At 18.4% G+C, this 15,425-nt stretch overlaps 3 protein-coding genes across 3 annotated transcripts; all 3 read left to right on the top strand. All coding sequences in view use genetic code 6, as the record gives it.

Moving 5' to 3' along the window:
- Nucleotides 1–3,873: 3,873 nt before the first annotated feature.
- Nucleotides 3,874–4,647, top strand: TTHERM_00437300 (hypothetical protein; the record flags this gene model as incomplete). Its single annotated transcript, XM_001017726.1, has 1 exon — nt 3,874–4,647. One exon carries the CDS (start codon nt 3,874–3,876, stop codon nt 4,645–4,647), a length of 774 nt encoding a protein of 257 aa, XP_001017726.1.
- A 5,828-nt stretch (nt 4,648–10,475) lies between these two features.
- TTHERM_00437280 (hypothetical protein) lies at nt 10,476–12,694 on the top strand. The gene is made up of 8 exons (XM_001017724.2): nt 10,476–10,546; nt 10,603–11,028; nt 11,078–11,176; nt 11,243–11,494; nt 11,549–11,770; nt 11,825–12,148; nt 12,215–12,407; nt 12,476–12,694. The coding sequence occupies exons 1-8, from the start codon at nt 10,541–10,543 to the stop codon at nt 12,595–12,597; spliced, it is 1,644 nt and encodes a 547-aa protein (XP_001017724.2). The 5' UTR covers nt 10,476–10,540; the 3' UTR covers nt 12,598–12,694.
- Nucleotides 12,695–13,917: 1,223 nt separating this feature from the next.
- Nucleotides 13,918–14,826, top strand: TTHERM_00437270 (hypothetical protein; the record flags this gene model as incomplete). Its single annotated transcript, XM_001017723.3, has 1 exon — nt 13,918–14,826. The coding sequence occupies one exon, from the start codon at nt 13,918–13,920 to the stop codon at nt 14,824–14,826; it is 909 nt and encodes a 302-aa protein (XP_001017723.3).
- Nucleotides 14,827–15,425: the final 599 nt, after the last annotated feature.

A 15,425-nucleotide genomic window follows, 5' to 3' on the forward strand; every position in this document is an offset into this window, starting at 1 on the left:
TTTTTTATGTGTTTTTATAATATTTGTTTTATAAAATTATTAGATGAAATAAAATAAATATAAATTCAATCAAAAAGTAAGTTTTAAAATTATTATTTTAAAATAAAATCAATAATTGTTTAAAATTATTTTTATAATTAAACTAATAATTATTTAAAATAATCTAAATAAAAAAAGAATGAATCTTACACTTTTATCAATTTAACAAATTAACCAAATAAACATTCTTTGAGGGATGAACAAATCAAAATTTTTATATATAAATCTGTTGATAACTTATAAGACAAGCAGCAAAAATTAATTTAATCAAAAGAAGAGTTGATCTCATGATATTGTTTTAGTGTTTATAATTATAAATATATTTTTTTAATATAGCTGTTTCTGATTTTGTGATTTTGTGTTAATATTTAGATAAAATGATTATATTGCAGTTTAAATGCCTTTTTTATTTTTTTTAAATCAGAATTTATCTGGCTTATATACCTAAGTTATATAATCAAGCAAAAGTATTTTTAATTCATAACAAATAAATAAAATTTTCCAATTAGCCTACTAAAATTAAAAGGCTGGTTTAGGCTCATTTTTCATTCAATTTTATATGAACTGTAAAATCATCTTTTTTCGTTAAGAACTTTCAAATGAATCTTAATATGTTCTTCCTGTATCTATTATTAAATTTTAATCTTACGTATCTAAATTAAATTAATCTAAACTATTATTAGCTTATGTTATATTTCCTTTAATAACATATTATATTCCTTGAATATTTTAAAAAAATTTATTTACCTGAAAAATTTTTGTTTATTTTAATAAACTTGACTTACTCTTATCATAAATAATATCAAGATATCAATTGATTTAGAGTATAAAAATTAAGATGATAATAAAAAATCATTTGAGCATCTTACTTTTCTCAAATTGGGTAATTTAATAATTATTGTTTCATAATAAATTATATTTATATAATAACTCTTTCTTAAAAATATAAAGCCGTTATGATAATCAATATTAACAAAATTTAATGCCCAAAAATGAGATATTTGTAAATTATATAATAATGGTGTAATTTTTTATGTATATACTAATTATAAGGTTCATTCAAAAAATAAAATTAAAATGAGTTACAAAATAAATTTTTTTAATTTGAAGCATAATAGGAAACATGTAATTAACAAAAAAATGTTTTATGAAAATTTTATTTAACTTCTTTTTAAAAAAATTAACTTTATTTTATTAATAAATTGAATATGAAATATATTTCTACTTTTTTTTGTAAATAAATGAAATAAGAAACTAAGTTTATTTGATTTTATTTATTTTATATACTGTATTTTTAATTTTAAGTTAAATTTTGACTATTTAATATAATTTTTTATAATTCATTTTAAAAATCAATTGGCTCAGTAAAAATCAAATTAAAAATAGATAGACAAATCTCTGATATTCTGATATGTTGATTTTACTGTATTTTAATATTTAATATTTATTTTTTTTGAATGAATTTTTATAATTTATCTATCCTTCCTTTCATTTTTGAATGTAATTTTTTATCAATTTATTTTATTTTAAATCATTAAATAAAATTTTTATTACCACAAGATGTTAGATTTATTAATTAAAAAAGCTTAAAATATTTTTTTAATCAAGTATTTGATTTGGGAAAACGTTTTCAATATATTTTATCAAAAAATAAAAATAATTATCGTAATGTTAAAGTAACATTATTTGATAGAAAAGTGAATAAAATATTGTTAATTAAATTTGAGATAACTTTAAACAAAATTTATAATTTTAGCCAGTACTGCTCATTATTTTATTGGAGAAATTAACAAATTCTAAATAATTTTTTTAAAATGTAAATTATTTTAAGTAATTTTTAAATCAGTTTAAAAATAAAAACGAGTTTTACTTTATTAAAATAAAATATTACATAAATACATAAAAATAAATATATTTGAATTAATTAAATTCATTATGATATATATAATAAGTTATTTTAATTAAAATTATGAATTTATTAAGATCGTATTTTCTTTCACAGCTAATTAAATGCTTTTATTTTAAAAAATTATTATTTAAAGATCTTTTTAGCTTTTTAGTAAGATAAAATAAAATATTATATTAGTTTAAGCTTTATTTTAATTTGATAATATAGTTTTTTTGTATTTTAATTTTTATTTATTTTTAAGTTAAATAAAGATTCATTTGATTGTTATTTTGTAATAAAAAATTAATAATTATATAATTATAATCTAACTTACTGATGCAATTCATATAGTTGAAGTATACATAAATATAAAACTATAAGGAAAATGTAATGAAATAACTTTTATTTCGAACTTTATAAATATAAATTGAAATACACGATTTGAAGTAACTACAGTTAAATCCCTAAGATTTATACTTACTTAATTTTAAATACTATAGGAATTGTTGATATATATTATTAAGTTTTTTTAATTTTGAGGCATTTGTACTGTTGTAGAATTATTATTAAAAGAAACTATTCCTTTTATCATAAAATGAATCAGCCTATTATAATATAAATAATTTAACAATTCGAAAATAAATATATTTGGTATATTTAGTGGTGAAACATGATAAATATTCATAGTTTATGAGGAATATGATATAAATACTTATTTTTTTTAAAGTTATTTTAAAGAAAAATACAGACTTATATTGTTTACTTTACTGATCAAAAAAGGGAGTAAACCTCATTCAAAATTAAAAAAAATTTGATTTAGGTAGGTCATTACTATAATTAGTGGTAGCAAAAAATTAATTTTATTAAATGCGTTAATAAAAAGTAATCTTAGAAATAATTAATAACACCTTTCATTATTTAACTTACTTAAAAAAAAAGTAACTATTTATTAAATTTTACATAATAGTGATTTTATGAATACTTTAAGTGAGTAAAAATATTTTTAACTTTTATTAGCATAATTTTAATTAACATTTTTAGGTTTTAAAAATATAAATATGAATTATTTTAACACCTATTTATTTTATTAACTACATGTTTACAATTACAGTTAGAATTTGATTTAAATATTTTATTAAAATTCAGAAATTTCCTTAAATGTTTTTTCAGTAATAAATTATAAACCATAATTATAAAATTTATTAAAATTTTGAAGTTACATGTGTCAGAATGCTATTTAATTTTTAGCAGAACACAATTAATTAACTTTTTGACCCACTGAGGTTTCTAAATGTTATTTAATCGATTAGAAAAACTATAAATAAGTTTTTATTTATTTTACATAATAACACAATTTAATCAGTAATAATTTTAAAAAATTCAACCAGCTTTTTACAATTTACATTTTTTAATTTATTGTTTGCAGAATTTTTAATCTCTACAATTATGATGATGGCTGAGGATATTTGCTATTCTAATTCGCTGAAAATACAAATTAAATTATACTTGAATTTTATATTTTAGATGGAATGTGTAAGTAAAAAATAAAAATATCTTGATCTGAATAATTAAACTATTAAGTTTTTTATTTTTGATGTAGAAAAATTTTTGTGTAAAATTTCTATCATTTAAATATATTTCTCCTTTTACTACATATAAAATGAAACTATATATTAGAAAATCTACTATATAACAAAAATAGTCTCTTTTTATACAAACCTTAAGGTAAAAAAATAAAATCTAGGAATGTTTGAATAACAAATTTGATGAAAAGTTGAGAGAGATTTTAATATTAAAGTAAAAGAAAATTTCTTCATAAATTCATCATTTAAGTAATACATTAATTGTTATGTTGACTTTCTATAAATGCCTAAATTATTTAATTAATTTTTATAATTAAATTAAAATAGTTAAAATCAACATAAACAGAAGAAGAAAAATTATTTATGAGCTCCTCTTTCCAAAACTCTTAACAAGTTAGTCAAATCCAGCAATTCAATCTTGAAAAAGATATATAGGATGGTTTTTCTATTGCTCTCTTTCTTCAAATTGCTCAATAAGTAGCTGCTGAGAATATTTCTGAAAATAAATCCCAATCCTATTCTACATAATCGGCGAGACAAGAACAATCATTATCTAAACCTCAATTAGAATCAATGAGTTAAATTAAAAATAATGACATGTTTTAGTCATCCTATGAAACAGATAATAGCTCAGACATCGTAGTCGAGATAGAAGAGTACCAAGAAGATACAGAAAGAGAAAATGATGAAAAATGCTATGAAAGTGATGATAACGACGATTAAGAAGATAGCAAATATTACTTTGCTATAAAAAAATCAAATATAATGAAGAATATACTTAAATCATTCTAAAGGTATATTGAGAGTGAAAAAAATTAAGAAAGATAAAAGGAGTTTTGCAGATTGGCAAACAAATCTTACAGTTATTCTTAATTGAAAAAGCTGATTAACAGAAATTTAAAAGCTTATGGTAAAAGATGGAACATGAAGGCTAAACACATGATTGAAAAGGCATCTTTTAATATGCTCCTTAAATACTTCCTTGAAAACATTAATTAAATATGGCTAGAAAAGAGCAAAGTTTAAAACAAGGACGAGCACTTAAAAGTAGTATAATTTATGTTGGATGCAATCGAAAATCCTTCTTCATCTTAAAAATTACACTTTTACTAGAAGAAAAAAACCATCCTAAAATGAGAAAATTAAAGTATTCATGTAGAATACAAAATAGTTTGTTTATTTAATATAAAATTTCTGTTTTACCGATAAAAATAAATAGCTCTATATCAATACACAATACCCATCTATATAAATAAAAACACCTTGGCGTAAAATTAAGAAAGAATAATGTATTTAAATTTATAAACAAATATTCTTTTTTAATGTTTACTCTATAATAACTCTAATCAATAATATATATATAACATTCTAATTCAAATGTATTTGCTTACATATTACACATTTATACAACTATTTTAATTATTAATTTACGAAATGCAATTTTACTTTAATACAAAGTTATAAATCCTTACTTTTTATAGAGTAGAAAATTTGAAATGCATTCAAGATTAAAGTAATTTATTTTGATAATATATATATGTATTTATTTATTTATTTTCTATCATCTGAAATTCATACTTAATTACTTTCTATCGATAGCAATGAGTTTTTAAAAAAACAAATTAAAAATTTCCAAAATTACAGTATTTAGTTTCAATTTAGTATTCCTATTAATCCTTAATACTTTTGATTAATTTATTAATTCAAAGGTAAATAAGTGAACGGAAAAATCTAAGAATTTCAGGTCGGGTAAGGAAAATAAATTATGTAATTAAATTCTCTTAATGTAAGAATTTAAAAAACAAAAAATTACAAATAATCTGAATCTGATTACTTTAAATTGACTTATCAAATAGAACACGTCACCTAGAGAACTGCAACAATCATCCACAAAATTACAAATTATTTAAGTATCTTTTTCAAAAGAAGTTTCTGAAGTAAAGAGGGTTTTTTTTTTGACTATAATTAGATTTTTCTAATTATATTCAATAAAAGTAATATTACAATTGTTGCAGTAAATAAGATTTTAGTTGATTTCAAGCTTATAAAAATGAAAATTAAACTTTAAAAAAATTTGTTGAATAATAATAACGAATTTTTATAAAGAAGTTTAAGTAAAAAATATTTTAAACCCTAATCAAGCCTAACAGAATGCTACATTTTTTATATAAAATTTTTCCAAAATAACAAAAAGAATGTTAAGATAACACAAATTCATGCCTTAAACAAAAAATTATTGATTTTATATATCATTTAACCAAGAGTTGTAGTCCAAAATATTTTTTAGTTTATATATTTTAGTAAAACAGTTGTTTTTTTTGCTCAATTTTTGCATCAAGTTGATAAACAGGGCATTTTTTTGGTTAAAAATATTTCATAGTTAAAAATTTTTTAGTATTATTTGGTAAATTTCAAAAGGTTCTATTAAACGTAATATTTACATTTTAAAATATAAAATAACATCTTGGTATATGTTTTTAAGTCAATAATTTACTCAATTAAAAAATATTTTATAGCTTTTGAATATATTTTTTAATTATATTATTTAACAAAATTTGCCAATTTTTAAAAATAGCTAAATATATTAACAATATTAGCGCGTAAATAAATTTTAAAGCAATTTTATTAAAGATTAATACAAGCAATAAAGTATTTTTTGAACAAACAATTATTTTAATGCTTGATTTTAGAAAGAAAAAATGAAATAATTCATTTAGATTTGTAAAAAATTTGACAAACAAAAAAGTAAAATAAAAATTACATGAAAGCCTAATTTAGAATGAATATTTGTCTATTTTAACAATTATAATTGATATTATAACAAATTTATAATATATTCACATGGATAAAAGGAAAATAAAAAATAATTTAGCTGCTATAGTAAATATATCTTTCAATAATATATTTTAATTAAATAAATATTTGGAAAATTTTCATTCAAGTCAGTATTTTTCTTAAATTTTTATCTTGAAGATTTGTTTTTTATAAATATTCAAAGAAAAAAAAATGAGTAAACAAATGATTCATTACTTATTAAATAATTTTTTTTTAGAGCTTTTCTTAAAATGGAAAACAATCTATCACAAATATAATTTGTCTTTAATAAATTCTGATGATAGTTTAATTACATAGCAAATTCACGATTAAAATTTCTCTTTACAAAATTTAATTGGTTTTAATAAAAGGATCAATTTTTTAGAAATTTATTAAAATTTACTAATTTTTATGAAGATAAATTACAATTTTTTAATGTAAACTGTAATTTTATTGTTAATTTATAATAGATATTGCTATTTATTTAACTCCTTTTTATGTTAAAAAAATGTAAAGATATTATAATATCTGGCATATAATTATATAAATGATTATTCTAATTTATAAATTTTACACTTTTTATTCTATTATTAACTAATTTTACTTTTTTCAACGATTTTTGATTATTTTCTAAATTTAAAATACTTGTTTGAAAATACATCAAATGCTAATTATTTAAAATAATATCATATTATTATTAAATTAAAATTTAATTTAGAATTTAATAAATCATTTTATTTTTACCTTACTTGCTACAATTTTAAAAATAATTCAAAAACTTTTGTAATTTCTTTTGTAGTAATAAAATAGAAAACTAAATTTGTATTTTTCATTAAGCTAAAATCTGGTTGATTAATTATTTAAATTCATATGATATTCAAGCATTTAAGATCTAATTAAAACCAATTCATATCTAGTTCTTCTTGAATGTTTTACTAAAAATACTACTTTTTTAAAGACTTCAGCTTAAAATGTTTTTTAAATATTTGAAATCTTCAGCATTTAAGATTGTTTTTTAACTCTCAAATTTAATGTATATTGTTACTTAAAAATTTATGGTCAAATTAAATTTGGTTAAAACCGCTTATTAAGATGTAATTAATATTAAGGTTTAGTGCTATAAAAAGGAGATTACAAATCCAAAGATACTTATCTTTTAAATTAGCTAATTTCTTAGATTGCACTGTAATTATTGTTAGAATTTATCAAATAGTATTTATTTAAATAGGAATACACTAAAATATCTTATGAACTATTTAATATCCATATTTAATGTATTTCAAAATAACTCCTAAGCTTTAAACTAAACAGTCATTTTTATTCATAATGTATGTAATTTAAGCATAAAGTAATACAAAAATCACTTTTTAGTATAGCTTTAATTAGTAAAAATAAGATACTGAAATTACAGTAATTAATTACAAGAGACTATTAAATGCTGCTTACTTTGATGATTTGATTTAAACAAATTTCATATTGATCAGTATTTTTTATTTGATATTTTTAATTACAATATTTTGTCATTTTTTGTGGTAATAAACAGCTAAAATAAACTAGCTCCAATAAATTTTATTATAGTTACTCAGAATTTTTAATTCATACATTTAACAGATAGTTTTTTACAAAAATATACTTTTAATACTATTTTCATTCATATCCTCAATAATGTTTGATAAAAATTCAACTATAATTATTTAAATAAACTTATTTCTTAATAGTTTAGAATAAAAGACTCCATATATGTATAATATAGCTGAAAAATTAGCAGTATTTTAAATTACTTATTTACTTTTAATTATAAATTATTTTATGTAAAAGAATTAGATATTACAAATGTTATTTTAATGAATAAGATTTATAGGAATGGGTAGGTAATTTTTCTAATTAGAGCTATCGATGAAAGATAATCAAATCTGAAATTAATTTTTACAATTAGATTAATTGTAACAATTTTTTATTAAAAATTTATTAATTATATAATTAAATAATTATTTAAATGTAATCATATGCTAAACAAAAATTTTTAATCATAATTGCAATAATAATCGTGGAAAAAAATACATTATTAAGTAGTGAAGAAACTACTTTAATAAAATTGTTTTTTTTATAATTTTTTAAACTCAATTTCTTGTATTTAAATAAATAATAAAACTAATTTTTAAAATTATTATATTAACTACCATTTCTTCAAGTAAATAAAAAACCTTAAAATAATCTAATTAAATAACATATATTATTAAGTTCAGTAAAAAGGAACAGAAATCTCTTCGAACATTTAATTAAGTCATAATTCTGTAAAAATACGAAATTATGTGTTAGTTTTTGTAATTGTTTCTATTTTAAAATTTTATTTATTTTAAATCTTTATTAGCAATACCAAAAAACATTTTTTAAAGTTTATTGCTCATAAAAAAAATAAGTTTGCTAAAAAATGAAAATTTTAACTTAATTTATAATCTTTTACAAAATAAGAATTAGACAAGAGACTGTAAATTTTAAATACTTAGATATGCAAACATTTTTAAATTAAAGATTACTGTGAAATATAAAAATAAATTTTTTATTTAATTATTTTTATAGTTTATTATAATAATCTATATATTTAACAAAATTATCATCTAACATAATTATAAAAGCCCAAAAGTAACTTTAATCATTTAAAGATATCTTTAACAGGGGTGGGTAAAAAAATTGACAGATAATATCCCATTTCATAGCATAGAACTCTAAGCTTGGTGGCTGCAATTTTAATTCTAAGGAAAAAAAATTTTGACTCCCTCCCCACCCTTATTAATCTTTTGTCACTCACAAAAATTTGTGATAGCAAGTTTTTGGAGTTTTTATTTTAGATTATTCTAGCTATCTTATATCATTATTGGAAGCTATCACATAACAAAATTTCATTGAAATTATCATAAACCTATAAAACCTTCTAACTTTAACAGTAAGTAATTACTTGAATAATGAATAAATCATTTTTTGTAAATTTAAAATTTAAGTTTTTATTAATTAAAATTTTTTAATACGTTTATAACTTTTATTTATGATAAAGCTTGATCAGTTATTAAATATTTAAAAAAAATCAAAAATTAGTTTCTTGTTATTTTATATTATAAAAAATGATTAGAGATTATGACAACTTATTAATCATACAAAGCTATCATTCGTTTTTTATTTAACCATAAAAAATTAATATGAAATTATAAATATTTATTTGTAAAATCCCTACATTTTATGGTGAATTGTTTGATCTAAACATTTAAAGCCTGTTTTCTAATAATATAATTCATATATCTAATTTTTATTTCAAAATATAAAAAATAAATACTAATTTTTTAATAGCAATAAATGATTTTTCAAAAAATATAAAGTAGTAATTGATTATTTTAAATAAAAGAAATATTTTTAAATTTAAATTAATATGCTATATTTATTTACAAACATATTCTTTTGTAATTAAATAAAGAATCAATCGATATTAACAAAATTAAATAGTAGTAAAATTTATAGCTAGCTATTATTTTTAATCAGATTATTTTATTCAAATATTTAATGTATTCTCAGTTTAAAATATTATTAAAAAAGAATTAAGATTATATTAATAACTAACTAATGAGCCACATGAAATAAATAAATATTTATTTTTTATTGAACCATAAAATATTATTATGATATTATCAATCTTTATAACCAAAAAAATAATTAAATTTTATGGTGTGTAAATAATCTCATAGCTTTAAATCCTATTTTCAAATATTATTATGATTTACATGAATTTATTAAAGTTATTTTCTGGTTTTTAATCAAAATATACAAAAGAAGAGTATAAAATAAATAAAACTTTAAACAACTTTTTATTTATAATAAATAAATTAATAAATTATTATAAAAATATTAGAATACAAAAAAATGATTTAGGTTGGTTTTTGATACATACTCTAATATAATAATTAATAATTTTGTATTCAAATTAGTAATAAATAAATTATTTTTTATGAAATAATTATTCTTTTTAAAGAATAATAAAGGGTTTTTCAACATAATGCAAAGTAGAAATTATAAAAATTATTTAAATAAAAAAAATCTTTATTAAAAATTTAAAATTAATATGTGATAATTATTTACAAGCAATATTTCTTTATAATTAAATAAATAATCAATAAATATTAGTATCATTAATTAGTAGTAAAATTTATAGCTATTATTTCTAATTAGGATGAATGTATTCGTTATTTAAAAGCATTTGCGCAGTTTAAAATTATTTTATTATTAAATTAGGATAGAAAAGATGTTAATCAGCTGATTAAATAGTAGTGTGTGAGAAGAATATTTCTTTTAATTAAGAGATTATCACATAAAGCTTTATTAGAAGGTTTGGTTAATATATAATAATATTCTAAACTGAATTTTTCAAAAAAGGAGAAGGTTTTATAGAAATTGTCTGAAATAGTGGAATATAAGCATTAAATTAATAGATTAAAACCTAGTTATATAAAAGTAAATGAAAGCATCAAGAATTATTTGAGTTAAGAAAGAGAAAAGCAAAATAAATTATAAGGAATACTATCAAAATTAGTAAACAATCAAAGACTTAAACTATCTAAATTTTTTTAAAAATGGAAGTTTTAGAACTAAAACTCATTAGATTTTTTTAAAAAAACAATTAATAAGTAATATCAATAATCCTAGTTAGGAAATTTAGAAGTAAATTTTAGTTGCTGCCTCTATATTCTAAATTTATTCTTTTGTTTAGGTTTTTAGAAGAATTGTCAATTTTCAAATTCTGAAAAAGATAAGTACTGCTTATTATTAAATTCTTTTGGTATCTTAAAATAACCAAAAAAACTAGAGAGTAAAATAATAGAAATATGTTTATAAATAAGTACAATATATTTCATGTATAATAAATAATAAATAGAGCCAACAACATGTTGAACAAGTGACAAGAATTATAAATATACTTTTAAGAAATAAACTACAGGAGTTAAAAATAATAGCTTTTAATAAATTATGTAAGTAGCTCAGCATAGGAAGACAAAATGAAATTACTTAAAATTAAAATGAAAACTAATCTATTCAGAACGAATAAAGAAATGTTCATAAATAAATTTCAATTTAAAAAAGAAGTGATTTGTAAAAGTAAATAGACAAAGCAATCATCAAAGAATAAGTAATTTATTTTTTATCTTATTCAATAATTTATATTTTAATTTTTTAAATAAAGGCCTTGTTTGGATAGAGATATTAGTAAAAAATAGATAAAACATATAATAAAATGAATTAAATAAAGCCCTATTTTAGGTTGTTTACTCTTATAAATAAATGGAAGCATCAGAATATTCAAAATGCTTTTAGTTTATGGAGCTAACTTTTAAGTAAATAAAGCAAAAATGAAAAATTCGAATATAAAAAAATCTTAGACAAGGTGTATATGGAAGTGGATGAAGTAAATATTAGCAAAACCGTTTTATTTTTATTTAAAATAATTTATTTTTTGTAGCTTTAAAAGAAAATAGATTAGTTACAGCCATAGAATAACTAGATTTCGCCTTTAGAATTCAGCTAGCATTCTAATCCAGTTTTGAGATAAACTTTTTCTCAAGAGAAGTTAGAATTTTAAGATATGATGTTTATTTAATCAAATGGCATGAATTTAGCTAATTATTAGTACCCAAATTTTTACCCTTATATGATGGTTGAAGAGCACAACCCTCATGAGCAGGAAATGGAAATAGAAGAAAATAATATTTACACATTAGAAAAGGAACTTTTCATAATTAATATGAGAAGGAAGCTAATTCTTTCTTTAATGGAAAATAAGCAAGTAATTTAATTTATTTGTATATAAATCAAGGATTTTTATTTAAACTTTTTCAAATAAAAAAATTAGAAACTCAGATAAGACATTTAGAACTATTACTATTAAGAGGGATTCCCTCAAGACTAAAACTTTTACTCTTACATAATGTTTAATATAAAAGACAAAATAGAAAAGCTAAATTGCTCAATATAAGAAATACAAAATACTGAATATTTTGATAGATTTAGAAAAGAATTGTTTGAAAATGTCAAAGACATAAGCAGTAAGCATTTATTTATATTTAATCTTACTATACTAATTTATCAAAATTTGCATTAAAAATATTTTTAGGTAGTTTATACTAAATCTGCAGAGATGAAGATTATAACCCAATACAAATTATTGAATATTTAAAATAAAAAAAGGATGATTAAATTAATTTCTAAAACAATAGTTAGATTTTCATGATTTGAGTGATTAACTGATTGATTAACTGGCTTTTTTTATTATCAAAAATATTCGAAATTAATATTCACTAAATTATTTATTTATATATTTTATCAATAAATGTTCAATTAATTTTGTTTCAAAATAAAATTAAAAAGTAAAAATTTATTTTTTTAAAATAAGTTTTTTAAAATTTAATATTTTAAAGTTCTAAATGTGAAATTATGTTTTTAAGCCTAATTTATTAGCTAATTTTACATACTTTTTATTATAATTAAATTATTTTCAAGGATATTATTTTAATAGTTTATAAATTATCTGCATTTAATTTCAATTTAAATATAAATTAAATGTAAAATTTAATATTTTAGTTGAATTATAAATGTAAAATAATGTCTTTAAGCATAATTAATTAATTAGTTGTTTTATTTATTTTTTCAGGACTACTATTAAATAGTTTACAAACTGTATTCATTTAATTTCTAATTTTTTTCAAAACATACTTTATAATAAATGCATTTAAGCATAATTAATTAATTAGTTGTTTTATTTATTTTTTCATTACTACTATTTAAAATAGTTTACAAACTGTATTCATTTAATTTCTAATTTTTTTCAAAATATATTTTATAATAAATGCTTTTAAGCATAATTAATTAGTAGTTTTATTTATTTTTTCAGGACAACTATTTAAATAGTTTACAAACTGCATTCATTTAATTTCTAATTTTTTTCAAAGTATATTTTATAAAAAATGTTTATGAGCATAATTAATTAATTAGTTGTTTTATTTATTTTTTTTAGGACAACTATTTAAATAGTTTACAAACTGTAATCACTTAATTTCTAATTTTTTTCAAAATATATTTTATAATAATGTAAAATAATGTTTTTAGGTTTTAATATTTAGATAATTAATTAATCTATCATGTTTTTTTATTTTTTATATTTTTTCTTTAAAGGTTACTATTTAAATAATTTATGAACTATTTTCATTTAATTTCATATTAAGTCTATCTATATTTTTTTGGTTTATTTATTTTTGATATTGAGCTATTTATACAATAATATAGATTAAATTTATAAAATATAATCCTGGTTTTCATTAAATTTTTGCTTAGATTAATGATATGACTCATTAATACACAATAATTTATACTCATAATCAATTTTTTTATGGTAATAAATTATGTACCATAAAGTTTTATAACACACACTCGAATATATAAATGTAAATGAATGGTTTTTAAATATAAATATAGCTTATAATTAAAATAAGTAGAAAAGATTGTAAAAAAGTACCTTTGATTAAATAGAACATATTAGAGCATAAAGTATATATATAAATGGAAACCAAGAATATTCCTTCAAATTAAAAAGCTAAAAATCCATTAAATAAATCATTAAAATAAATATTTGCTATATCTCCAGAAATCAGTAAACAAAATAGTTAAACCTCATTTAATAAAGATCACCTAAGTACTTAAATAAATGAGTCTTTAGATTTGACGATTTCAGCTTCTTTACGCAAAGACTTTAAAGGAGATTTATCTCTAAGTTAACAATTAATACAACAATAAAATGAGAGTATGCAAAAGCAAAATAGATTCAAAGTTCTGTAGCAAAATTTAATGTTAAACGTCAAAGGGCATTCCCCAATATCGAATAAGGGATAAAGAGCTTTGTCTTAGCTGTCTACTTGTTCTTCTACAGATACTCCTTAGGATAAATGTGAGAGCTAAAACTGTCATAATATTAATTCCACTTAATCTCTGAACATCAGCAATAATCACCAAATTTTATGCAAGCTACCAAAAATTTAAAACAAAAGCGAACTATGCTTACATAAAATCCACTTTTTTCCTTAATAAAAAGAGCTTGATAAGCTATTTCACAAACCAGTTAACTAAGAAAAAGCGAAATTATATAGTTTCATTAACTAAAATTAAATTAGTAAAGATAACCAACTTCACTAATTAGTCTATAAAAAGCTAGCTCCAATAACCTCTATTTACAATTAATCGCAGATATTTGAAACCAAAAAACTAAGCAATTTTGATTAAAATTTGAGTCCTTTCCCTAGATATTACTTCAAATAAAATAAATAGAGAGTTGAAAAATAATTTGGAAATTAATATGCTTACTAATTAATTAATAACATAAATTTGTAAAAAAAGCTGAGTTTGATAAAAGCCATTTCCACTAGAAACACCAAGTTGAATTTAGATACTTTACAGAATTTGAATTAAAAATGAAATAAGAATCTATCTATATGATAATTCAATAATTTGCTAACTCAAGCTATTAATAAAAATTTAGCTTTTAAATGTATTAAATAACATAATAAAATAAATTAATTACATTTATTTAACAATTAATTTATAAATAATATTTTTAAATTTTTGTTTGCTTTTGTATATAAAATTAAAATAATATATTAGAAAATTAAATAGCCATGTAATTTATTAATGATATATTTATCTAATTTCAAAATATTTTATTTATTCTAACAACAATAATATTACTTTAATAAAAAAGAAAATAAATATTAGTTTATTATTTTTAAAGTCATTTATTAAAATAGCTATCAACTCTCATAAATAAAAAACATTTCCATATTACTTATTTTAAAAGGAGCAAATATATGAAATATTTTATCAAATAAAAATTTTCTTTTTAAATAAAATGAGCTAATTATTTTAATTTATTTTTATCACTTTTAATTTTTAAAAAGTAAAATTATTTAATTGTATTTAAAACATTTGTAAAAAATAATTTTAATTTTTCTTTTTAAATATATTATTTGGATGGATAAAGATTTTTTATTTAAATTCTTAGAACTAAAAAAAATAAT

Source organism: Tetrahymena thermophila (assembly GCF_000189635.1).
Source record: "Tetrahymena thermophila SB210 genomic scaffold scf_8254607, whole genome shotgun sequence".
Lineage (NCBI taxonomy): Eukaryota > Ciliophora > Oligohymenophorea > Hymenostomatida > Tetrahymenidae > Tetrahymena > Tetrahymena thermophila.